General features: G+C 35.8%; 1 protein-coding gene across 8 annotated transcripts in view; it reads left to right on the top strand.

Moving 5' to 3' along the window:
• Positions 1–27,335, top strand: part of LOC105217141 (cytotoxic granule associated RNA binding protein TIA1) — a 192,988-nt gene that overhangs the window by 105,931 nt on the left and 59,722 nt on the right. For all 8 annotated transcript variants that reach the window (XM_054230209.1, XM_054230201.1, XM_054230216.1 and 5 more), the window contains 3 exons: positions 20,060–20,147; positions 26,698–26,773; positions 27,036–27,132. In XM_054230209.1, coding sequence (XP_054086184.1) covers positions 20,060–20,147; positions 26,698–26,773; positions 27,036–27,132 — 261 coding nt within the window. The remainder of the gene's footprint in view (positions 1–20,059; positions 20,148–26,697; positions 26,774–27,035; positions 27,133–27,335) is intronic.

The following is a 27,335-nucleotide window of genomic DNA, read 5'->3' as shown; positions in this document are numbered from 1 at the left end:
ACTCGGTATATCGTGAAACACACATATACAGATATATATATTTATATATATATAAACTCGTCTCAATTCTATGCACATTTGACGCACAAAAAAGGCCAATCGAAAGTAAGGAAAATTCCTTAACAACACCAAAACCGCTCAAAGTCATAAGTCAGTCGCCCATACATGTCTATTTAAATATCCTTGACACTCCTGCTTTTCGCTTTTTGCCTTTTGCTTGCACACATTTGCCGGCTGAGCAATGAATTGAGTCGCATTGAACCCAATCGAAGATGCTTAACGAATTCCTTAACTGCCGAAGCGCGGCACAATTGAAAGGTTCGCAACAATGGCAGATAGCTGGATAGCAACAACAACAAAACCACGCCACTCATACTGCATCCTTAAGGTACTTTTGGGTTCCGTGAATATCACAGTGGATTATTAACAATTCAAGATAGTGGAAATATATATATATATATATAATATGTATGGATGTATGTTTGTGTTTTTGTTCCCAATCAAATATGTACGCCCACTGCTGTGGCAGACAAATTCATATTTGCTATTTGATGTGAATACAAATAAATTGTTGATATTCATGCAAGGACAAACGACTTTCCTTATGTATGTATGTGTATGTGAAGGAATAAGGCCCGGCTATCTGCCTACTTCCATGTACCCATGCGTTTTTGATTTTTTGCTGACGGCTACGAAAGACAGCAAAAACACAAAATTGACCATACCAAAATGATGCGTAGCGATGTCTCTGCTGGCAGCAAGGGGCACGCCATGTGGCACATGGGGCACGAAGTATAAATGCAAAAGTGCGGTCTACGGATAGTATTTCATGCGGCAGAAATGGTCGTAAATCCAGCACAGCAGTTGGTATACACACACACACACACACACGCACGCACAGTTGCTTGCGACTTTATGACTAACAACTACAACAACAACAACTGCTGTAGAGTATGGTGAAGTGCAGTGCAGAGTGGTGTGCCGGTGTAGTCTATGGACGTGGTCGCATGCAGATGTCGATTGCTGATATGTAACGCCTTTTATTGCCGTACTTGCCTTTGCAGTTGTTGTTTTTGTATGGTGTATAGCATGCGTGCGCCTCAATGTATGCTACAGTGAAATCCATAGCTCTTGAAAATGCTGGCTTGTGGCGCTAACGTTAAATGCTGCACAAACAAAAAACAAGCCATAACACTCATGCTCTCACTACACACATGCATATATACAAACAGCAGTCATGGCAACTAAGCTGCTGCCGAGTGCTCTGCTTTCACATACATATATCCCCCTCTGTGTGAATGTGTGTGTTGTTGTGCACCATTTTTGGTGCGAATGTCGTTAGTTGTGTACACAAAGAGGAAGTGTGTGGCATTTACCGGCTAACTGATGCGTATCGCCCATGTACGTGCAACACACACACACACACACACACACATTCGCATATTCATCGATTCGCTTCGGCTGAAATGTATGCCAGTTGCCATTGCGGATACTCTTCATTTCCCAGTCATCGAATGTGAAAAATTACGAAAGTTGCGACGTTGACCGCAACGCTTGGACTGATAGATGATATGATGATGTTGCTGCAACCCTACCACCGAAAATTTGGGGGCAGGCAAAGGCGGTCAGCAGACTGTTGTTGTTATATGTGTATAGTGCTTTAGCGCTGTCGGGGTGAGCAGGGGGGATTAGCGGCGACACTGTAATAATATCGCTCACTAAACTAACGCACAAATTGTGGCAACACACACAGACATACATACAAATGCCTCACTGACTTTAGTAAGGACACTCATATATCTGTATCTAGACATGTCTGTATGGCAACTCTGGCGTTCGCATTTTGTAACTTGTGGGCAAACGATAAATTTGTGGGTTACAATTTTTGGCCATTTTAGTTGGTCAATCGTACGGTTGGCTGCGTTTACGCACACAAACATTTACACAAATCTATGTATGTATGCATGTGTGGATAGGCATTTTTGGCAGTTTCCATGAAGTGTGGCGCTCAATTGAGCTCACAGCCAAGCTGTGAATCCAAATTACTGCGTATGTCTCTTTTGCTACTATTTTGAATAACACTACATATACATTTCTACATATACACATGCATGTATGTGTGTACATATAAATAAATAATAGGCTTGGTATGCGCACGCAATAAATTAAATAATATATGTGAAGCCTAGAAATTTAGTTCACTGTTGTGATTTTTCACTTCGGCCCATAAAAAAGTTAAATAGCGCATTTCGCCTTTTTATTGCCTCAGATAAATTTGTAAATGTGTGGCAAATTACGAGAACTACCGTACTTAAAGCTGATGATGTTTCTTTTCATATTGCATATTATTCGTGTGTATTACGATTTTTTGTAGAAAATATTGTTGTGCAGCGACATTTTTTTATCTTGCAAAACAGCTTTGTCGAAAGGCTTCTGTGAATACTGTGAATGAAGGCGGCTTGTGTGTTGAAGATTTTCCAGTTAAATAATACATTTGTATATTAGCTCATAAAAAAGCGAAAATCTTAAGGAAGCAAAGCATAATAACACTCAAAAATATGATACCGTATCGTTAGAGTTAACTGTCGCTTTCGGCTGTTCAAAATATTTTTAAGAATTGTACATATTTCTTGTACTATTAAGAATTGGTATATGCACTTATAGTAATCGTTATAATGAAAATATTTTCTATTTATTTTTACTGCTGGATCGATTTGAATCCTAATCCATATCTAATGCGAGATTAATAACTAATTTCAATTCGACACTGTTTTAAAATTTTTTTGTTCCTGGATTAAACATACCCCAAACATTATTTTGAAAATGTGAAAAAAAATTATATTCAGTGTCGTCTTGGACTAACCTATTACACATATTCGCTTATTTTAATTCACTTTTCTGGCAACTTCCTGTCAACTCTGTTCAAAGTTGTTTCTTATTGAAGCATGCTATTGTCACGTAATCTCGAAGTTGTGGAAAAGGTTTCTTGGGCTCATTCCTCATTATTTTTGTTAAAAAATTTTGTAACTTTAAATACTTTTTGTTTGAAAGAAAACAAAAATATTATCACCTAATGATTTTAAAAACATAATATTAGATTGGCAAATATCCCCCTTCCAGCTTTTTGTCATTTGAATTTCACGGCAATGTTTAAAGCGCTACAGAGCTCGTATCTGACAATACTATACATCTTTGAAAGGTCTTGACATAACCTACAAAACGACGCTATGCATAATTAGTTTGGATATTGCGTTCGACAGTTAAACAGTTATAGACGTGTAAACATTGAGTTCACTAGCGTCGAAATTCGGTCCTTCGTTAAAGGCAAATCCGCTAGAGAAACGTTCCGTCAGATTAATGATGTTACTCTATCACTTCGAACTGTGGAGGAATGGTTTCGACGATTCAGAGCGGGTGAAAACGAAACCATGGATAAGCCAGCCGGCGGAAGACCTGTAACGACGAATACCGATCAAATTATGGATAACAACGAGTTAGACCGGCACGTGGCTTCTCGTGACATTGCCCAGGAGTTGGGCGTTAGTCACAGGATTAACTTGATTCTTGGGTGCCGCATGATTTGACGCAAAAAACCTTCTGGATTGAATCAACGCCTGCGATATACTGCTGAAACGGAACGAACTCGTCCCATTTTTAAAGCGGATGGTGATTGGTGACGAAAATTGGATCAAATACGACAATATCAAGCGAAGACGATCGTGGTCGAAGGCCGGTGAATCGTCCCAAACAGTGGCCAAACCGGGATTGACGGCTGTGTGTTTGGTGGGATTGGAAGAGAATCATTCACTATGAGCTGCTCCCATATGGACAGACGCTTAATTCTACCATCTACTGCGAACAACTGGACCACTGGAAGCAGGCGTTCGACCAGAAGCGTCCAGAATTGACCAACAGGAAGGGTGTAGTGCTCCACCAGGACAACGCCAGACCACACACTTCATTGATGACTCGTCAGAAGGTACGGGAGCTCGGATGGGAGGTTTTATCGCATTCACCATATAGCCCGGACATAGCGCCAAGTGATTACCACAGTTGAACTCAAAAGAGGCTTGTGAAAAGCGGCTGTCCGAGTTCTTCGCAAGTAAGGAGGGGACTTCTACGAGGGGGGTATTATGAAGTTGCCTTCTAGATGGAAATATATTATCGAACGAAACGGCGCATATTTGAACTTAATCCGATCACTGTAACACTTTTTATAAAGCTGGGAATAAAGAGCAAAAAGGAGAAAGGAGAGAGCGGATGAGAGCTACTTGCCAAACTAATAATATGTGTTTCTTGGTTTCGAATGTGATTATTTATTTTGCAGTATGTCAGCAAGATATTGTTAAAAAATGAATGCTTATTAGGTAAAAGAGAACTCAATAACACACAACTCAACAAAGATTGGGAAAGCTAGACCAAACATTGCGTAGGATAGATTAGGTCATTTGTTACAGCTACGATTAACATGACGTTATTCGATCTCTATTTTCAGAGAAAGTTAAAATGCGATTAATTAAAGCTCTACGGAAAAATTTCTTGTTAAATACTCCCTAAGAACATTCTGATATCACTTAGATGTGCCCAAATCCACCAGCTACTCAATGTACGATATTTCATTAAAGTACCACAAGAATAAAACTGAGTTGAAATAATTTCTTTATACAAGCAATGGAGCGCAAATTACATAACATTTTCACAATTTACTAGTTTGGCTTGTGTACTATTATATGCAATCTAAAAGCAATTAAGCAGAAGCTAATTGATAGACAGAGAATATGTGCAACTACAAAGAAATATATATATTGGTACATAGTATATTATAGACATGATAGATATCTATATATTATAGATATGTACATATATATTGTTTTCGCTATTGTATTCACGTACAATGACGTTTACTATGCCTTAAGAACTCTAAAACGAAGCAACACACGCCATACCAATAGAGTTATATGCTAATTAAGTGATTTAGTTGGAATATAGAAAAGTTTGTGGCAAGCAAAATTCTATATAAGCGCTTTTATATACAGCTGTGTATATAAACACTATAATATATATATAAGTGTATATATACAAATCTCTGCTTCTTATAGTCTTCTTGTATATTTACCTCCAATAATAACAAAGTAGTATTTCTAAGTAAAATACTTGACTTACTTAAGTTAAATAAAGCACAAGTGCCTTTCCATAATGGTAGAACTGTATATTAAAGAAATAGCTTAACTAAGCCAGCCGCTTTTATATTTAGTTGTAAGCAAATGCTGCAAACATACACAGTTATAAATATAGGCGCATAACAACCGCATTTATTGCTTTTTCTGCGCTTGTTTTGCAATTAAATTTTATGCAAAATATAAAGTAGCTGCAGGATTACGGCTGCAGAAAGGATTCATTTGCCGTTAAAAGTACATATACTTCAGCGGTTTGAACATAGCAGGTCCCTTATATGTATATTTTTTGCTACTCAGCAGCTAGTATTTATTTCCAACGCTTTTGCATAGTTTAAACGATTTAAGTAATTAAGCACACATTCAATTTCTCAAGACAGCCGACACACACGTGAGTGCCTGTGTGAGTGTGCAAGTGATGATGGCGGTGGCGGAAACTACCGCAACTAACAAACTACAAAGCACACACACGTAGATATGTATATACACTCATGCATCGTCGGCGTGGTATAATTTTACACGTTGAAAATCTGCATAAGTAACTAACAAAGTTACTAAGAAGAACTACCTTTTGTAAACACATTCATGCATATAAATACTCGTATGTTAAAACATAAATAAGCGCAAGTACAGCAGTTTGAGGGGGAGGGTGGTTGTGGAGTGAGTGTAGTAAGCTATGAAAAGATATGTAGAACTCAACGCAACTCAACTCAACATGATGACTGCACGTTATGGTTGCTTGGTAGCATGTTAGTAGTTAAAGTGGAGTACTCAGCGCGTACAGGATGTAAGCCAGGAAGAGTGAAAGGATGAAATTAAAACTTACACTAGACTTTGGATAAAGAAGAGCTTACTGACGGAGCGCACAAACACACACGCACACATTTATGAGCACTATAACGGCATATTCTTATATATGAATATATATAGTATATATGAATCTGCGCTGTGATAGCGTCGAGAGTTATGCTTTGCGTCGGCAAAGCTGAAGACTTTAATGAATAAACACGGTTGGCTAAGTTTAACAACACAACACGACTGAGTAAATACGCATGCATGTATAGTCATATATAAAATATAGCTGTAAAAACGTTCAAACACAAGTGTATATATACATATATGTATATCAGTATAAAGCTTTCCGCATATGCATATAAATAGGCATTTATCCGTGTGTACAACTTTTGTCGGCTAAAGTTACAATGTGTACTAATATGTTGTTGCTGTTGTTGCACTTATATGCGTATAAATAAAATCTGCAAAATAAACACTTGTAAAATTTCGCTGACACACTTTGGTTTACTCACATACATACATAAATAGTGGCTACACCTGTTTGGCGGTGCTGATGACTTGCACATTTGCATATTTATACACGGTACACATGAGGCATACATACTCAAAGAAACATACCTATGTGTTTATACAAAGGTCATACAGGCATTCAAACAAAGCCAAGAGACAGTGTTTTGCGGCGAGACTATATTTATTAGAAAGCTAGTAGCAAGTGGGTAAATTGAAAATTCAGAAAATATTTTACTTTTGCATAATCAGAAATCACAAACATAAAAACTGTAAGAAAGAGTGATTTTGAAAAACATGAGTCTTCTCTGACCAATCTTCACAAATTTCAAAAATATGATTGGGGAGGAACATATAAGTTACCTGCGGCAAAACAGAATCGGTTGAAGTCTAAATTTTCCTACCTTAAACTCTGATTGATTCTCATAGCATATCATATGATTTTTATACTCTCTTTGGTAGAAAGGATCGTACTAGGATGGGGCATATTTTGATGTATTATATTGCCCGCCCGCCTTCAAATAGGTTTTTTTAATATATATCATAAACTACTAAAGCTATATCAACCAAACTCTCTAGAGTCGTCTCTTTTAGCCACTCCATTTTACAGAATAAAAAATGGAAAAAATTAGAATATAACTACGCCCACCTCCCATACATAGTTTATGTTGAAAACTACTAAAAATATTTTAATTCAGTAAGGAAAAACACCAGAAGCCTCAAATTTCATTTTCATTGCAAAGATGGTACAGAAGGGCTGCACTGAAATTGGTATACAAAATTTTAAATGGGTGTGGCTCCGCCCACTTATGGGTCAAAAACAATTTCTCCGAAACTACTCGACCAATTTCAATGAAATTCGTTCCGTAATATTTACCTGGCATCCCAATGAAATATTATGAAAATAAACCGAATCGGTTCACAACCACGCCTACTTTCTTTAAACCAGAACTTTGAAGTCAATCTGAATCGTTTACTTTACAATATATAAAGTGAGCACTAGTGAAGATATCGGAACAGAACTTTGCACAAATTCTGCATTTATAGTGAGGCATCGCCCTTCTAAAAATCGCCGAAATCGGACCATAAGTTTTCAAGACCCTATATATCGAATATGAGGACCTCAGTGCTTCTAATAATTTTTTTGCCGAAAATGTAAGTAATATATATTTAAGAAATTCAGGGGGTATATTTTTATTCTAATTATATGTCTCCGTGTCAGAAATGGGTAAAATCGGGTCTTAATTTCACATAGCTCCCATATACCTAATATTAGGGCTTCTAACTGTCAATGGACTTTATACCATGTATGTATGTATATGACGAATATGTGGGTCAAATTGTGTGTTGTATTAGTAAAATTAAATAAATAAATTGCGAGAGTATAAAATGTTCGGTTACACCCGAACTTAGCCGTTCCTTACTTGTTTCTAGGGTTGTTCTATTCATCCGTTTGTCATTCATAATCAAAAACTGGACTTATTGTATTTTATTATTAGAAACCCAAAGGTTTCTTGATATAAGTCCAGAGTCGTCCCCGTTGAACTGTGAAATATGCAAACTTCTGCTGGGTATGACTTTTTAACGCAATCAGTATGACTTTCCATGAACTTTCAGTTTACTGCGCGCTTAAGCATACATCCGTAACATTACTTGGTCTATATTCTATATTAAAATTCATAATTTATTTAAACAAAATTACTTCAGAAAGCGCGCCGCGTTCCACAGTGCCCAATAAAGCTATGTATTTCTCTACTTGTAGTTTAATGTTTTTTGTTGTTGTTGTTTTTTTCATGAATAAGTGTACACTACAATTCTATTTGTACCAACATGTTTCTTTATGACTTTATAATAACACACATACATACAAACACACAAAGACCATATGAATACCCCACACTATATATTCATGAATGTATTACATTTGCATTTGCGCCGCACTACATACAACAAAGTACACGCTGTTGCATCTCACACAAAGGCGGCATAAAATTGCGTCAGGTTGAAATATAAAACGGTACGCTTAGAAAAACCAGCCACAGCCATAGAATTTATGATTAATTTATAACTTACAGCTAGTATAAGCAGCGGAAATGCGCGTTGCCAGCGGCGTAGTGGCCCAGTGAGGGTGATTTAGACAACAGCCGTAGCGAGTGTGGAGGTACAAACGCAGCTAGTGCGCCACCAAGTATGCAATGCGCGGTGAAAGTGAACACAAATAGACACACATATTGATGATGATTTTCATGTTGGTGCCCTGCCTGCCACAGCTTAACGCTGCACGTGGCTTGAGTGTTGTTGGCCTCACAGCGTGTGTGTGTTTGAATTGTTGTGGCGCGGCACTGCAGTAGAGCTAAATTAACTCATTAGAAAGTACGCAATGCGACCGCGCCGTAAGAGCGCCACAAATCAGCCGGAAATTGCCGTCAGTCTAGCTGGAGGGCTTTGGGTTTGGTTGGAGTTATGTAGTTATTACTTCGTTTATATGTGACTGTCGCATATATTAATGCTTATATATAAATTGCTTGGGAAATAACTATATAAATAAAGAAACCATATACTTGAATGTTGGTGTGTTCTAATAGTTGTTGTATTATACATGCTAGTATATTCATAATGAAAAATCCAAAGAAAATTTAAAATTTAATTTAAAAAAAAAGAAAATTTTCATAATAAAAAAATTAATATGTACTATAGACTCATAATGGAAAATCTTCAAAAAAAAAATTAAAATTAATTAAAAATTAAAAAAGAAAAAAAAATGAAATTTTTGATAATAAAAAAATTAGTATATTATTTGTTAACCCTCTAATGACCCTGGTTAATACTGACCCGAAATATTTTATTATTTCTATAATCAAAAAAATGCTGAAATTAAATAAATATTGAGTAATGTATATTGTTGATAACATTTTGAACCAGAAATGCTGATACACAGTGCATAGAGCGTCGCTATCAACATCAACCTCATTTCTAGGTACATTGTAAGAATCTAGGATGGAATAAAACCTTAGTGGTTGCCAGTTTCACAATTTTGTATTTAAATATTGAACAATTAACCTATGAGTCCTTTCCACTAAAATTAGATACGAAATCAATATTTTGTCTTTTGAAGTTAAGTTAAGCATTAAAATAAAAAAATATAAATTTCAAAAAAGTTTTGAATTTGAAATATAATAATCATAACATCCAAATTTATAAAACACTGCTGAACTCTTCTTAAAATTTTTCAAAGCTGTACTTTCACTCACACATTCACAGCGACAAATCAGATTTTGTTCAAATAACAATTTATTGGAGTTTCATAGTTTCGCAACATGTTGCGCAACATTTTCATAAACACATTAGATACATATAGGCATATGAGTTTAAAACTAATATAGAACTAATGATTTTTGGAATAATTTGTACTCAAGAAGCTGAAAGACAATCACTGACATTGAATATAATTTTTTTCCTTATAATAACATTACAACAATAAATAACAAAATACGCTCTGCAACATCTTAAACTCAATAAATGAACCTGCTATCTGAATTTATCTGTTGCTAGATATAGATAGATGGTGTAAATACTGAAAGTAAGCGTTATGTAAAGCTGCTCTCCACGGAGAACACGTACCATTATCTGCACTTTAATTACCAACATGCCTTCCATGCTTAAGTCAGTCAGCCGCATCTTCAATTCTTGCCTTTTCCCGTGCCCGTCCAACTTGCGCCTTCGCTATTTGGCTTTAATTAGTAGCGTTGTTATCATTAATTCTTATACTACTGCGACTGTGGCAGCGACTGTGGTTGCAGAGATAGTGTAAAAGCAGTTGCCGGCTTACGGAGCGCATTGGAAATGCAAAAGCAACGAGTTGTCGAGGTTGAAGCACCTCTGTTGGCAAGCAAAGCCACAATCATGAATTTTTCATTGGCAAAAGCAGACAGAGCAGCGTTGATGTCGTTAAAAGCCGGCACGAACAGAACAATAAAGAGGAAATGCTGGCAGGAGTGGTGGGCGGCGCATAAGGAGGTGGTGTAAGGTGAGGTGAAGGAGCGCGCGCACTGTAAGGAGGGTTTGAGTAGAAGGTGCTATTAAAGGGAAGAGGAAGGAAGGGCAACTCATATTGCTATTTGCCTTTTTAATTGTTGCCATTGTAGCGTATAAATTGCTGGTGTTGTTGTTGTTGTTGTTTTACTGTTACTTCTTTTATTCGCATTCGTTATAATGGCGAATGCGGTTGCGGGTAATGGGTAACGCATGCCACTTATTGTCGGCTGCTAGCGCCGCGCTCGCTCGCTCGCTCGTTCACCAAATAAAAACCGTAATGTGCGTTTATGTATTTGTAGTTGTATTTGTAATTGTGTATGTATGTGTGAGTGTATGCGTGTGCATGTTAATTTGCTATATATGTACGCTAGTGCGTGTGATTACAAAAGAACGCGTGCGTATGTGCGTATGTGCTCGTACACGTGTGTTCCGCTGTGGAGCGGAGCGGAGCGCTTGGTGTGGCGCAGAGCAAAAGGGAAATTGAAATTGTGGCTGCGGAAGCAATAAAAGCCGCAGTTACGAAATTTGCGCAGGTCGATTGATTTACAATAATGAGTCTCATTTGTGCCCGAAACGACGCACAAAGGCTGTGCGGGGTGGTAGCGCGACAGTGCCCAGACCACCAAAGTGCGCGCGCTCTGCTTTTACTCAATAGCTGAGTAGCGGCAACAACAATAAAAATAAAAACAAACCAGCGCCCTAGCGTTTCACCTTGCCACCGCACCAGCGCTCCCGGTGGTAGGCAATTCGGCGCAAATTTGTAACGAATGGCAATAAGCGCGCCCCAAAATGTGTGGCGTTTTTCATTACGCAACCAAAAGCAACAAAAACAACAACAACAACCAGACTACACACTGCCAGTCTGCCAGTTTGCTAATGAGCACGGTGAACTGGCGCAAGCGAGATTTGGTTATGTCGTTGTCGGTGGAAGAGGCATAAATGCTGTTGTTGTCGTTGTTGTTGGTTGCTTTTTAGCTTAATGGTCGGAGGATGTGGATATTTAAAAATTCAGGTTAACTTAAAGTTAATGTTATTGCTGCCGTTCTTCGAAAAGTTTCTGGCGCGCGGCAATTCGCTTCATACCTTTACATACCCACTCTACAGCTGTGTGTGTGTGTGCGTGCCTTTTTATGTAATTATGTTTTCAAGTGCTTGCAGCGGCCTACCGTGGCATGCGGCTGTTCGTTGCCCTGCGCCCATCATTAAGAGATGAAAGAGCTTATTATTTACGCTGATTGTTAAAGATAAAGACGATATACTTTTCAGTTGAGCCAATTAACTTTGCAATGGCGGCATGTAATGTGATTAGAATAAATGCTTGAGATTTTTTTGCTTTTAATTAAATTAAAGAAGTTTTGGAACTTAAATGCAAAGAGATTTGTAAGACATAAAATAATTATAAGTGGAAGCAGCCGAATATGGTTACCTTATAATAATAACCGGGAAATATTTTTTTTATGTTTTCTGCGCTTAAGTGGGCAGTAATGTTTATGGTAAAATAAAAAAAAAAACAAATTTCGGTTTTCGATTTCAGATTCGGATTTACTGTTATTCGGCGCTTTGCAGTACAGTTTACCAGTTTACTGTGCTCTAGCGCCACAACGATTTTAAGTGCTTTCAATTACTAAATATTGCATAAGCGAAAAGGAAATATAAATCAATTAAATACTCATATAGAGCAAATTTATATAAGTTGCGCTGAGTAGAAATTGGACCTTATGTAATTCAATTTGCTGGTTAAGTCATAAAAAGCGCAGAAAATGAGGAAATTTGTAATATTTTATGTATCTAAAATTATCAACTTTAGCTAGAAAACAAACTGATTTCTAATTAGAGCATACACAAAAATTTTGTTTGAGTATTTTGTATATTTTGTTTGATAACCCATGAACTGCTTAACGATTTCCTCTTTGGCACGCGAAGAATAAAATTATATACCTCATACAAATAATTATATGTGCATGAACATTTTGCAAAAAAAAAAAAACTAAAAGATTAAAAAATTGCAAAATGTTTCTGCGAATGCAGAATAATATTTAATATTATATACGATATAAAAAACAAAGAATGGAAAAATTAAAATTTTGTTTTAAAGTATAAAACATAATTTAAGTTTAGGCTAATAGTAAATATGTATATGTGCATTTTACTATTTACAGTGAACAGTTGATAAACACTCGTTTCAAAATATTTGAAAACTGATTCATATCCAGTACTCAATTGACTCAGGAACTCAGTTTTTATGATATGAAATATGATTTTTAGAATAACAGTGGATTCGGCAATATAACCCATAAGTCTAGAAATTTTAAATTTCTTGTTCATAAAACCCTGTTCATAAACGGAACGCACAAATGTATTTAATTAATAATGTGTTTACTACTTGCACCACTTGAGCAGTCTACTTGAAATGAAATTGTTATGTCAGGGCGTATGAGTAACATATCGGCTTAAGATGAAATCTTTGCCTTATTGGCATTTATTTAAAATAATTTTAATAAAATAATCCAAATTCAATGAATTATTATTTATTTTGAAATCATAATGAAAAAATGTCATGAACGAAGGAAAAATAGAAAATATTGAAATTTGAATTTTTTACAGAGTTTTAATCAAAAAACTTAATTTTTTGGTTACATTTTCGGCATATATTGGCTCGAAAAGAATAGTTATAATAAAGATACAAAAAAAATCCTTCGTTCACTAACTAGATAAGGTTATTCGAAAGATGTGTGCAAAATCTGAAAAAAACCTCTTCATAACTTTTTGAGATATTGTGTCGGTGGACACAATTTTGGTTTGGAGATAAATGCGTTTAAAGTTTTACATTCATACTGACATGGCTTGAGGGCGGATCTTAGAATATTACTCGGATTGATTTGATATTTGAAACATATTACACTATTTAATAAGACAATAATTTTTTTTTTTCAAATTTTGAAACCCACCTAACCCCTTAAATAAGCCAATTTTCGAACTTCGAAGGCAAATTTTTCGATATTGGAGGCTAACGTCGAAAATCCAAAAACACGAATTTTACTTATGACTCAATCTCCCGAAAACAACATTTCGGTTCAATACCAAGTCGAGTGTTGTGCAGTGCAATTATAGGCATACAGGGCGTATAAGCAACACAAATACGACTAAATTTTAACTGCTGAGATGTACTATATACGTTTCTAAATTTTCCTGTAGTTTGAGAATTCTTTAGTAATTACCATTAAAAACATTTTTCAATTTCAATTCAATCTAAACATCACTTTCTCACTAATAGTTCCATTTCAACATAAGGATTACTTATGTATATATGCTTTTGCATATTAAATTTTGCAGTCTTTTTTCGAACTTTCTAAATTCTTACTTTTCAAATAACTCGCAATTAACTCAAAATAGTGCGCCGCATTTCCCCTCTGATTGTTGTGCAAAGCAAGTGAAAAGTCCTTCCTTCCTTCCTAGGCAACTTGATTGGTTACTGCATTGTTGCAAATAGTTGCACATACAACACGCACACACCTGTATATATTTGCAGGAGCAAAACTTCTTAGTGAATATATGTATGTGTGTGCATAAATAGATTGGAACAATATAAAGTTATAAATTCATTTAAATAAACATACACTAAGTTGCCATTTTCATGCACAAGCGTAACTGGGTTGGCTTGCAACAACATGCAGCAAGCGAAATACTCAAACATTTACATATTTATATATGCATACATGTAAGTATATCTACAACACTCCGCAGCGGCATATTAATAAGCGATTGCTATCGCTAGCTGCTTGTTGGTATGTTGCATCTGTATACATACATACCTGCCACATATGATTTTTGCTTCCATAACTCAAACACACACACACACACACAACCACCTATGCAAATACTTATTTCTTCTTAAGGATACCGTATGCAAAAATATTGCGTGAGTGAATTCAGAATACTGCTGCATAAAGCATTTCGCTACACATTTCCTTATGCATATGTAGCCGTGCAACATGCGTAAAACTACAATTTATTGTTTCGCTTATTTCTTCGTCTATTTCGCCATTCAATTACAACTCCAACTGTTTCTGCAACTGCAAAGAGAGACCGCACGCAGTTTACCTGCCTTTATGCAAGCGGTTGCACTTTCAACACATATGCATGTATGTATGTGTGTAGGTGTGTGTATGCCTAGCAACGTGCGTACATTTGCATGTAATTAGTACCTGCATGCATGTGCAGAGCTATGCAAATGTGTAGAGCAAAGAAAGTTGTCGGTTCGCAAAAGTCGTGCAAAGGATTGCAATGCCACACACACATGTACCCTGTAGGGAAAAAACTATATTAAATATATGATCCATACGACAATATCGGACAAAAACTTCTTCTATAAGGGAGTATAATGAACTTGCCGTCTAGATAGAATCGAGGTTATCGCGCAAAACGGCGCAGACTTGAGTTAAATCCGGTCACTGTAACACTTTTTATAAAGCATTGAATAAAGAGAAAAAAGCGGAAGAGGGATACTTGCCAACCTAATGCAAAACTGACACATTTTAAGTACTCTCAAGTCCAAAAACCAGAAACTATCGATTTTATTTGCACACTTTTAGGCGGTAACACATTGTAGGTCACCTCCAGATACAATCCTTTCTAACTGGATAAGATTTCTTCATATATGCTATATAATAGCCAACTTCTATTTGCCACTCTTCTACTCGCTAACTTGAATCTGTTCTTTTTTTACAAAAAAAAATTATATCGAAAAGCAAACAACACAGTTATCCAGATAAGAAAAAGTTGTGTATTGTTATCATTAAACTGGTTTCATTGTTTGCTATTCTAACTCTGCTTGTCTCACTTAAGCATATTGAATTTATACGAAATGTGTGTTCTATTTGGCACTCTCTAAAAACTGGTCTAAAATAATAGATGAATCATAGAAATATATAGAAATTATATTAATATATTCAGACAATATATGTATACAACTATTCCTAAAGCCGTTCCTTCTAGCCTTATACAAAAAACAAGAACGAAATCGCTTCCCGAAGTAATTAGCACTATTCACCTTGGATAACTGCTGGCACAAAAAAAAAATTGCTTCAAAGGCTATACAAGTCTATCTTTCTTCTATAAATTTTCTTTAAGCTGCTCGTTGGCTTTCTTGCACTCTCCGCGCGCCTCATACACACTCGCATAGTCATAAACTATAGCGAGCACATGCACACATGCAGACATTAAATTGTAACGGTAGTCGAAATAGTGGTGGCAATGGCAAGTGGCAAGTGGCAAGTGGCACGTTGCCGTAGTTTTAGATTTGTGCGCGTTTATTAACTTTGCCACAGCAGCGCCGGCAACAGGAAGTGGTTACGACGCGCGTTGTTAAGCGCCGTCATACACTTACACGCATGCACATACATATATATGAAATACATTAAATGCTAGTGTTGGTAGATTGCCATGCACGCGCCACTCTACACACTTGTATGCATTGGTACATACATATATAGAGGCATATATATTTACATATTATATATATACATATATGTATGTATGTCAGTTAGTATGCCAATTTTTATAGCAGACGCACGTGCACAAATTAACATTTCCGGTAATTTTGGATGTAAATGAAAATAAAGCGTCACACGCACACATACACACTCAAACATACATATAGATATGTACATTCTATGCCTTTAATATCAGCAACATTAGTAGTTTCTGGCTGCTGCCAGGTAACATAAGCACTTAATGAGTACTGTTGATATTCAATATTTCAAGTAGTGAGTATGCTGGTAGGTAACGGTTTATTATGCATGTAATGCGAAAAACCTGTATTCATACGCAGTCTAGAGTTGTAGTACACAAGCTGTGAGGCAAATAGAAAAAATTGTGTGTATATGAATATACAAATAAAATATATGCTCATATAGGCGCATTGACATCAAAAGGCATATTAAATGCTTTGCTTTAATTGCTGACTCAGATAATTTATTAGATTCAATGACTTTTATATTGAAACTGAAATTGTCAAACGCTTATTGGTACTATAAATATAGTTTATAAATATAGTTAATGAAGATATTAAACTTAATTTTAGGAATTTATTTGTTAGACGCCTTTCTTTTTGGATATTAAAAGTTATTTAGCTTTAAGGGGGTCTGCACATCTGATGGGCTTAAAAAAATGCATCATAAATTGCTTACTTAACATGTCTAGAGTACTGGTAAAGTGATTTTCAGACAAATCGAAATCGCTTTAAAGATAGAGCAGTTAGAAGATGCCAGCTGGAAACTTTGAAGTTCAAAGTTTGAACCTATTTTTCTCAAAAACCTTTCCACCCATCGTATCCCGAACAATGGCTTGACCGAACGACTTGAAATTTGTAGATTACATTCTGCACATATAAACGCGTGGACCGCTCTATTATTAATCAAAAATTCAAAAAAACTTCGATTTTTTATAGCAAAAAACTAAAAAAAAAAAAAAAACAATTTTTTTTTTTTCAAATGTCTACTAAAAGTCCAATTTACGGTATAATGACTTGATCGTAGAGCGTTCCATGTATTTAAGTTTACAGATTAAAACGCCGCTAACTCTTTTTGTTTACGATATGCCAATCAGCCGAAATCGTGGAGGAATTGCGAGCCCATTTTTTCGAGGTGAAGGTGTTACGTATAAGCTGTAACTCATGTTCTACACAATATTTTTAGCTCAAATTTTAATTGTATACTGTCGAAATGTAGATTAATAAATGATAATAAATTTAAGGTTCAATCTATTTACTTGCAGTAGAAAAAAAATCTAAATAAAAATAACTAAAAAACAGGCCGTCACATGGGATGACCCTTTAAGGGGCTAAACCAGTGTAACCCTTGCAAAATTGGGGGATTTTTGTGACTTTTTTTAAAGAAAGTACTCGATCAAATTTTTCGAAATTTTTTCGACATAATAAGGTATATTTTCAGCTATATTTTTAGATTTTCTTTTTACAAAAATATTGAAAAATAACGGAGTTATGAGCTGTCTTGGAAGATACCAAGCAAAAAAAAGTTCCCTAACTGCTGACATGATTCCGGCCGAATGAGTAGCTAAAACAACAATATTCAAAAATGATATTAAAGTTGAAGATAATGCATATACAATGAGCTACGATTTTTGATGTTCGTTATTTTATGTAAAAAAAAAATTGTAGTTTTTCAACAAATCAATCGTTCAACCATTGTATAGTAAATATATTAAAAAACATTCAGTTTAAATTTGAAGTCAATCGGTGAATTTCTCTTTAAGTTATGATGTCAGCAGTTTTGAGAAATATCGTTTCGAGAAAAACGCATTTAATGTTTCGACTATGGCGCCTTATGCCTGCGACCGGTCGCTCTTTAGAACGCTGCCATTCAAAAACTATACAAGATACGACCTTACCGCTTTCACAGGATATTTTTGAAAGTAAATGTGTAGCTGTCGAATGTGAAAAAAAATAAAAAAAATTTATTTTTTGAAAATGTTACACTGGTACAGCCCCTTAATGGCACTGTTTTTTATTCCATTTATAAAATATTATTTTCAAAGGCGCTTATACTATTTCCCCTATGCTTAGCTGAACATCAACTTTATTTCTGAGTTATGGTTTGATTTGCGTCGTATACTTTATGATGATACAGCACCGTAGAAGTGCTATATTTTTATATATGTAGGTATAGGAATCATAAACTAAGATTCAAACTCAGGATCCTGACTGTCACAAAAAAGATCACAGCTTTCAGTTTTATATATATTTGTTTGGTTTCAGATAAGAGCCAAAAGATATTGTGTTAATATAGCCGCAATACTAGGGGAACTATAATATCATTTAGGACAGATATCTTCACATCGATCATTCCAAGCTCTTACCTGACATGTTTTACGGTTGACTTTATTTAGTAAAATATGCACTGAATCTCAAAAATGATCCTCCAGAGTTTCCATAATATCTTAGAACACACTGTATTATATCTTTACTCTATCAAAGGAACCTTAAGATTTGTAAATCTCTTCTAGGGCAGATATGGTACTAAATTACTGGTATATTCTGTTGCCTAAACTTTGTCGAAAATTTTTGTCTTTTGGAAATTTTTTATCTTAGTCTCAATTTGTATTCTGTATTTAAAAATAGGCGGTCGACAAATGCTCACCAAATTTATGATGTACCAGAAGTGTAAACGGCTCTCAACCAATTATTCCAGTATAGTTACTTTGCATTACAAAATTGCTCAAGTGCCCAATAAATTGTATGCCTGCATATATATTACATTAATTTACCACCACTTTCATTCATAATATTTTAGCAGCTGCTACTAAATAATTTCAAAACTGCAACATAATAATAAATACTATGCACTAGTGTCCATTATTTGATTTTTTCATATCTAATAAGCTGACATCTGCGCCGCTTTTCCATATTTATTCCAAACTGACCTTCATATTCTACTTAGGCAAATAGCAAATATTTATTATTTAAATTTTAATATGCGTTAAGAAATTATTGCATTGTCTGCCAATAAAGTGAAATGCGCGCATAAACTTGTATTTTTTATTATGCAAAGCTAAGTAATGAGATTGAGAGTAGTTGCAATGGTCATACCGCATACACTTTCCTTACAACTTATTTGCAGAGCAGCAGCCAGCTGCCGGCGCTTTAGAAAAGAAATCAACTTTAACCCGTTTTCTTTGTCATGCTTTTCTTCGGCTTTTATGCGACTTTATTATGTCTGCGCAATCATTGCATTGTTGTTATTTCTGTTTCTTTTTATATTCTTTTTTTGTGACCTTATTTACGTCAAGCGCTGCGACAAATGTTTTAACATTAACATTTACGTTTCCCAAGTAATTCACAACAGAAATCGCGTTGAAACTGAGAAAAGGTACAAAAATTTAAACAAAAACAACAACAACTCCGGCGGCCGACTGTAATGGGTGCCACTAAAAAGGGCAAAGAAAAATTATTGGCTACCATTTGAAGGCGATTTACATTAATTTAATAAAATTGCTCAAACTTTCTTTGAAGCGCCAGCGAGCGAGTGTAAACATTTTAAACTCATGCAAATACGCTTACAAACAGACACGGCTTTAATACATATAAAGCATGACTAGACACGCCCACATGTTGGCGTACATATAGTAGTCACACAAGCGCCCCTTCGTGCCACAGCTGCTATACCGACGCGCATTCATTCGCATTCGCTACGCCAGCGTTGCCATTTACATTGTCTTCTGTCTTTGGTTGTGTTTTTCTCTTTTCACAACCATTTGTCGTTCCCAATTTACAGTTGAAGATTGTTTTATGCAAATTACTTAACATTTGTATAAAATATATGCCGAAATTTTTCCTCCCTCTATTATGTACTTTTTTGGTTGAGAGGGTGTAAATGAAATGAATTTTCAGCTGAAGCTTCTTTTTTCCACGTTGCACAATTTTACATTTGTTATATTATTACGAGCATTTGTATATACACACTGATATATCTTTAAAATAAAATCCATAACTTATGCAAATATTCACAATTGTTCTTCTTCTTTTTTTACAGAACAATTTCATATTTTCGTCGGTGATTTGAGCTCAGAAATCGAAACTCAACAATTACGTGAAGCTTTTACGCCATTCGGTGAAATCTCGTAAGTATAGAAATGATGTTTCTACAATTTTGCAAAATTTATATATATTTTTATAGAGCATCGGTTATAGTATATTGAGAGATTTTTATATTAGGTTGGCAAATATCTTCCTTCCGCCTTTTTTGCTCTTTATTCAATGCTTTATAAAAAGTGTTACAGTGATCGGATTTAGTTCAAATATGCGTCGTTCCGTTTGATTATATGTTTCCATCTAGAAGGCAACTTCATAATACGCCCCTCGTAGAAGCCCCCTCCTTATTTGCGAAGAACTCGGACAGCCACTTTTCACAAGTCTCTTTTGAGTTCAACTTTATACCACCAAAGGCGTTTGCCATGAATAGGAAGAAGTGGTAATCACTTAAAGGTATATCCGGGATATATGGTGGATGCGATAAAACCTCCCATCCGAGCTCCCGTAGCTTCTGACAAGTCATCAACGAAGTGTGTGGTCTGGCGTTGTCCTGGTGGAACACTACACCCTTCCTGTTGGCCAATTCTGGACGCTTATGGTCGATCAAGCGGTCCAATTGTTCATGCAGTAAATGGTAGAATTAAGCGTGTGGCCATATGGGAGCAGCTGATAGTGGATGATCCCCTTTCAATCCCACCAGACACACAGCAAAACCTTACTGGCCATCGATCCCGGCTTGGCCATTGTTTGGGACGATTCGCCGGCCTTCGACCAAAACCGTTTTTGCTTGATATTGTCGTATGTGATCCATTTATCGTTTTTTATCATTCTATCTTTAGTTATAAGTTTGTCGGATCGGTTAATCGTCTCGAAAATTTCTATCCAGCGTTCTTTTACGGCTACATAAACCTGACTTTGCAACGGATTCAGTGTTTTGTCGACTGCACAAATCAAAGTTAAGTTATGCAAATCTTCCTTTATGTCCCAATGATGTATTCTGAAGTATTTATTCTAATTCAAGTGTTCGTGTTATGAAGATCTTCGAGTTATAGAAGCTCGAGTTATGGAAGTTCCTTTGTGGTTCAATCTGAGTTTCTTCAAATCACAGCAACAATAATCTTGAGAACTCTTACTTTACTCTTTTTATCCGTTATTCCTGATTTCTCTTTTCTATTCGGGAACTTCTACCATAAAAAATATCACCCGGCCGTCGTCATCAGAACTATTCTTTAATGGGATTTCAAGAATTTATAAATAATTTGTAGCTAATGTAGTGTCAAAAGAGATAAAGTAGAATTTATACTTTGAATTCGATCGAGAACTCAAAATATCAATAGAATGGAGACCCATTTTTTTGGTCATTATTTTTAATAAAAAGCATGTTATAGATTTTCGTAATTCCATAACTCTTTAATCCTTGAGAAAATTTGTTAATCCTAGACTTACATAACAAAACTACAAGTATAAACTCTCACTATACTACTCAAGTCTGTTTCACATACCAAAAATTCTGGATAATCCGTATAACTTAAATATTAAGTTAAACGTATGGTATTTACCACTTCCAGTAAGAGGATTTCTAACCAACAAAGAGATAAACTTATCAAGGCATAAATATTTATATACTTGTACACAAGTAAATCTGAGTATAGCAAGTGCCAGCACGGCAAAATGCTTGACTTGCGTTTATTTGTCGAATATTTAACGCGGATTTGCCTGTCAACAGCAGCAGACAAGCAGTGAGTCTAACTTCTTCTTCTTCAACAACAACAGTAACAACAACTATGAAAATGACAAAAGCAAATAAAGTGGTTAACATCGGCGACACCTTGCTACGGCTGGAAGAATAGTTTAGAGTACTGTGGTAAGCACGACACGTTGCCACACACAAGCTTAGCGCGCAAATCTATGTATATGAGTAGCGGCAGCTATAATGGTGCGCCTAAAAATCCACAACTCAACTCACTATTACCTCGGTACTTAACTGCTCATACGTAGTAGTAGTTGTAGTTGTTGACTTGGCGGCCTAACAGGAAGACGCGAAAGTGACACCGTGTGAAGTGTTTGCCGAAAGGCTGCAGACGGCTGGTTGACATTTGAAGCGATTTCGTAACACGACTATGAATGTAAATATATTATTTAATATGTGTGTGGAATTTGGTCGAGGAAAAGTGGCTTGTGTGGGGAATGTAAATAAGAGATTTAGCGAAAAGTAACATATTTTTTCATAAGCGAGTGTTTGTGACGTGCGCTGGGTATGAAGTATATTCGAGTTATAGAAGATGTCCATAATTTGAACTTTTGAGCTGGCAATAGTGCTTAGAAGCCAAATTTCATACAAATTTCCTTTCATAACTCGAACTTCTATAACTCGAAGTTCTCCATAACTCGAACTGTTGAAGGGACATTGAAAGGAAATTCCATATAAATTTCCTTCCATAAATCGAACGTTTTGTACAGGATTATGGATTATGGATTTTTGTGGATTATGGTGATTTGAGTTAGAGAAGTTCCACTGTATATATATATATATGTATATATTTTTTTTATGATTTCAAAATTAATAATGATTCTTTGAATTTGGATTATCTTATTAAAAATATGCTAAATAAAGGCCAATAAGACAAAAATTTCATCATAAGCCGATATGTTACTCATACGCCCTGACATAACAATTTCATTTCAAGTATAGTGCTCAAGTGGTGTAAGATGTAAACACATTATTAATTAAATACATTTGTGCGTTCCGTTTAGAAGGGTTTTATGAATAAGAAGGAACTTTTGCTTAGATCTCGCAAAGGCGGGGATTTCCAAAAGGAAATGTTTGGAAGATTCTACCTCATCCTCTTCCAAGCAGCCTCTGTAGGTAGCACCCGGTAAAAATTTTATTTTATTATATGTGTGCTTGTAAGTGATTAATATTATAATTGAACTAAAGCAAAATTGGTGATTAGATGTGAAACATAAAATCCCTTTCATCTTCTGAAAATACTTGTATTTCATACTAATTAATATAATTTAATTAATAAATAAAATATATAATGTAAAATAAAATAAAAAAATGTAATTAATATGCACACATGACTCTTGAAAGTTCAACCAGTAATATTCCAATGCCAATATATACGGGACTCATCAAACATCAACAGTTTTTTATGCAACAAAAAATAAAAATAATCTATTCACAATTCAACACCGCGAAGCGTATCGGATTGCATTGAAAAAGTAACGAAATACAAATTAACGGGTGATTTTTTTGAGGTTAGGATTTTCATGCATTAGTATTTGACAGATCACGTGGGATTTCAGACATGGTGTCAAAGAGAAAGATGCTCAGTATGCTTTGACATTTCATCATGAATAGACTTACTAACGAGCAACGCTTGCAAATCATTGAATTTTATTACCAAAATCAGTGTTCGGTTCGAAATGTGTTTCGCGCTTTACGTCCGATTTATGGTCTACATAATCGACCAAGTGAGCAAACAATTAATGCGATTGTGACCAAGTTTCGCACTCAGTTTACTTTATTGGACATTAAACCAACCACACGAATGCGTACAGTGCGTACAGAAGAGAATATTGCGTCTGTTTCTGAGAGTGTGGCTGAAGACCGTGAAATGTCGATTCGTCGCCGTTCGCAGCAATTGGGTTTGTGTTATTCGACCACATGGAAGATTTTACGCAAAGATCTTGGTGTAAAACCGTATAAAATACAGCTCGTGCAAGAACTGAAGCCGAACGATCTGCCACAACGTCGAATTTTCAGTGAATGGGCCCTAGAAAAGTTGGCAGAAAATCCGCTTTTTTATCGACAAATTTTGTTCAGCGATGAGGCTCATTTCTGGTTGAATGGCTACGTAAATAAGCAAAATTGCCGCATTTGGGGTGAAGAGCAACCAGAAGCCGTTCAAGAACTGCCCATGCATCCCGAAAAATGCACTGTTTGGTGTGGTTTGTACGCTGGTGGAATCATTGGACCGTATTTTTTCAAAGATGCTGTTGGACGCAACGTTACGGTGAATGGCGATCGCTATCGTTCGATGCTAACAAACTTTTTGTTGCCAAAAATGGAAGAACTGAACTTGGTTGACATGTGGTTTCAACAAGATGGCGCTACATGCCACACAGCTCGCGATTCTATGGCCATTTTGAGGGAAAACTTCGGAGAACAATTCATCTCAAGAAATGGACCCGTAAGTTGGCCACCAAGATCATGCGATTTAACGCCTTTAGACTATTTTTTGTGGGGCTACGTCAAGTCTAAAGTCTACAGAAATAGCCAGCAACTATTCCAGCTTTGGAAGACAACATTTCCGAAGAAATTCGGGCTATTCCGGCCGAAATGCTCGAAAAAGTTGCCCAAAATTGGACTTTCCGAATGGACCACCTAAGACGCAGCCGCGGTCAACATTTAAATGAAATTATCTTCAAAAAGTAAATGTCATGAACCAATCTAACGTTTCAAATAAAGAACCGATGAGATTTTGCAAATTTTATGCGTTTTTTTTTTTTAAAAGTTATCAAGCTCTTAAAAAATCACCCTTTAGAATAAATAATTGTGAAAAATGAGAACAGCGCAATAAATGAAAAAAATAATACAAATTAGAAATGAAAAGTTAAATAAATTAGCGAAAATAAATAAAAGCCACAAACTTTGCAGCGAATATGATACCAAAATTTAGAATTTGTGAACTGTATGTTTGCTAAGCTGCTATTCCTCTTATACCCCTAACACCTCCTGCTCCGCCACAACGGTGGACTTTTACATTATTTTAATGTACTTTGACAACTTTATTTAACGAGTTTGTGCGGCGTACTTATTAATAACAACCTACAAACAAACATACATATATGATGAAATACTCGTATGTCTTTGGATGCATGACTGTTACCCACATATAATATATTGAAATACATGTTGTATATGTAATTATGTATTTCCATGACTTATTTGCTCCCATGTGTGTGCCTCGGCAGGCCACAGTAAACGCGAAAAGTACTCAACTCACACCTTTGGTGCTGGAGATCAGCTGCCTCGTCTCATCCTCGCCCAACAACTAGAGCCACCACAGCGCCACATTTGAGCGCATTTCACACTGTTGCTCTTCTATAACTTCTACAAAAATATTGTGTGAATTAACTTTTATTACAATTTGCATAAATGTTACTGCTCGCTGTGTCATGTTGGAAGCTGGTTGATAATTTTGAGTGGTAGGCCACCAGAGACGCGGTCTTCTAGCCGCTTTTCCGAATGTCACCTTATTACTTATATGAAAAAAAAAATTGTTTTCTCATTACTTTTTTCACTGCATGATAAGCTGAATATAAATGTTGGCTGTGTAGTAAATACCCATATAAGTAACTGTACTAGGGTGGTCTATAAAGGATGATTAAATACTAAATATCTGATTTTATGAATTTCAACATCAACTATAGTTGAACATATATGTAAAAGCAAATTTATTTTAGTTAAATCTCAACTCGCGACGATAAATATATCCATTTGTATCTAAGCTTGAAACTCAACAGTACAAAAACCGGGTATCCTCGATATCTATACTACTATTATAAAGAGGTAAGATTTGTATGTATGTTTGTATTGAATAAACTCGAAAACTACTGTGCCGATTTCAAAAATTCTTTCACCATTAGAAAGCTACATTCACCCCGAGTAACATAGGCTTTATTGGTAAAATCTGAACTTTCTGGAAATTGTTCCCAGGTGAGGGTATCAAAAATACTAAGTGAAGGAGAATCTTAATCTGAGACTGAAAATCGTCTTGCAATCCATTCTCTTCGCATCGCAATCGCGTGCCAGAGAGCCGAGTAACGAGTTCTCACAGCTGCTTGCTGAACAAAATTTCAAAACCTCCCAAGTATGCGCTTGAGAGTCGAGTACGGAGCGTGTGCAGCGGCTTGAAGAGCAAAATATTATAAATATACAAGCTCGCACTAAGGCGTCGAACTCTGAGCGTTCCCAACGCCTTCATAATCAGATAGAAAGACAACGAAAGAAAGAAAAGTAATTTCTTCGTTTTTCAAAGTCAGCATCGAAAATCGAAATATTTGACTTCGACTTTCGGATTTCCCAAAAAAGTAAAAAAAATTAATTGGAAGATATCTTCCCCCCTGGTATAAGTACGAATTGAATATATTTCAAGTAATGTAATACTGATATCTTCTGATACGTTTTAGGTCCACCCTAATATGTTAATAGAGCTATATAAGAGAAAGCCAATCATACACCTTAAAGGAAAAAAGAACCTGACTCTATGATATGTCTACGTTCAAAATTTTCTCCATGCGTTTTTGGCTGTTTGTAGTTTTGACAGTTCACTTTATTGCAAAGTTAGGAAGCGGTGACAGTATAACACATGTAGAACTTGGTGGAAGGATGTATATATACGAAAAAGTACCTAAATATACATATATGCTTGACTACTTATAAATATAACGTTCTCTGTAGCCGATGCCTTCAACTTTATGCAACTAATTTATTTTAATTAAAACGCCACCGATTCCCCTTTATGTAAACCTGCATAGCAGTATATTAAAACACCATTACTTTATACGAATTAAATTAACCGCATCACACATACTAACACACTTTTTAACTTCCATTTCGTTTACTTGCAGTGATTGCCGCGTCGTACGCGATCCACAAACATTGAAATCTAAGGGTTATGGATTTGTGTCATTTGTCAAAAAATCGGTGAGTCGGCTATTTTCATTTCATTTCATTACAGCTACAAAACTTATTGTTGACTTCAATTCATTAGATTTTAATTTAACCCAAAAACTTTTGACAACTCTTTCATCTTAATTAAAAAGCATGGCACACCAATTTCATTCCACCGCACACCCGCAAACCATTGCCATCTATTTACCATACATACCTACATACAACCACTTCTAATAATACCAATTTTTTTTTTTCATCTTTCTTTCATTATCCTGGCTGTGCCTCTCAACAGGAAGCTGAAAGCGCCATTACAGCTATGAATGGACAATGGCTGGGCTCGCGTTCGATCCGAACGAATTGGGCTACACGAAAACCGCCGGCGAGTAAAGGTGAGTGTGCATGCTAACGCTATGGGTTTTGTAAAAAGTTTTGCATTTTTCTTATTGCTTTGTCAGCATTATTCATAAATAATGACTGGCTTAATTTGGACATGAACTCTTCACCTTTTTTTGTAGTCTCGTCTGAGCTTATCAGCTTTTGTTTGTCAAAATAGGTGACCCAGAGCGTCATTTTGCACAACAGACTTATTTTT

Source organism: Zeugodacus cucurbitae, chromosome 2 (assembly GCF_028554725.1).
Source record: "Zeugodacus cucurbitae isolate PBARC_wt_2022May chromosome 2, idZeuCucr1.2, whole genome shotgun sequence".
Classification (NCBI taxonomy): domain Eukaryota; kingdom Metazoa; phylum Arthropoda; class Insecta; order Diptera; family Tephritidae; genus Zeugodacus; species Zeugodacus cucurbitae.
Note: the sequence above shows the minus strand (reverse complement) of the source record. Positions and strands in the feature narration are given on the sequence as shown.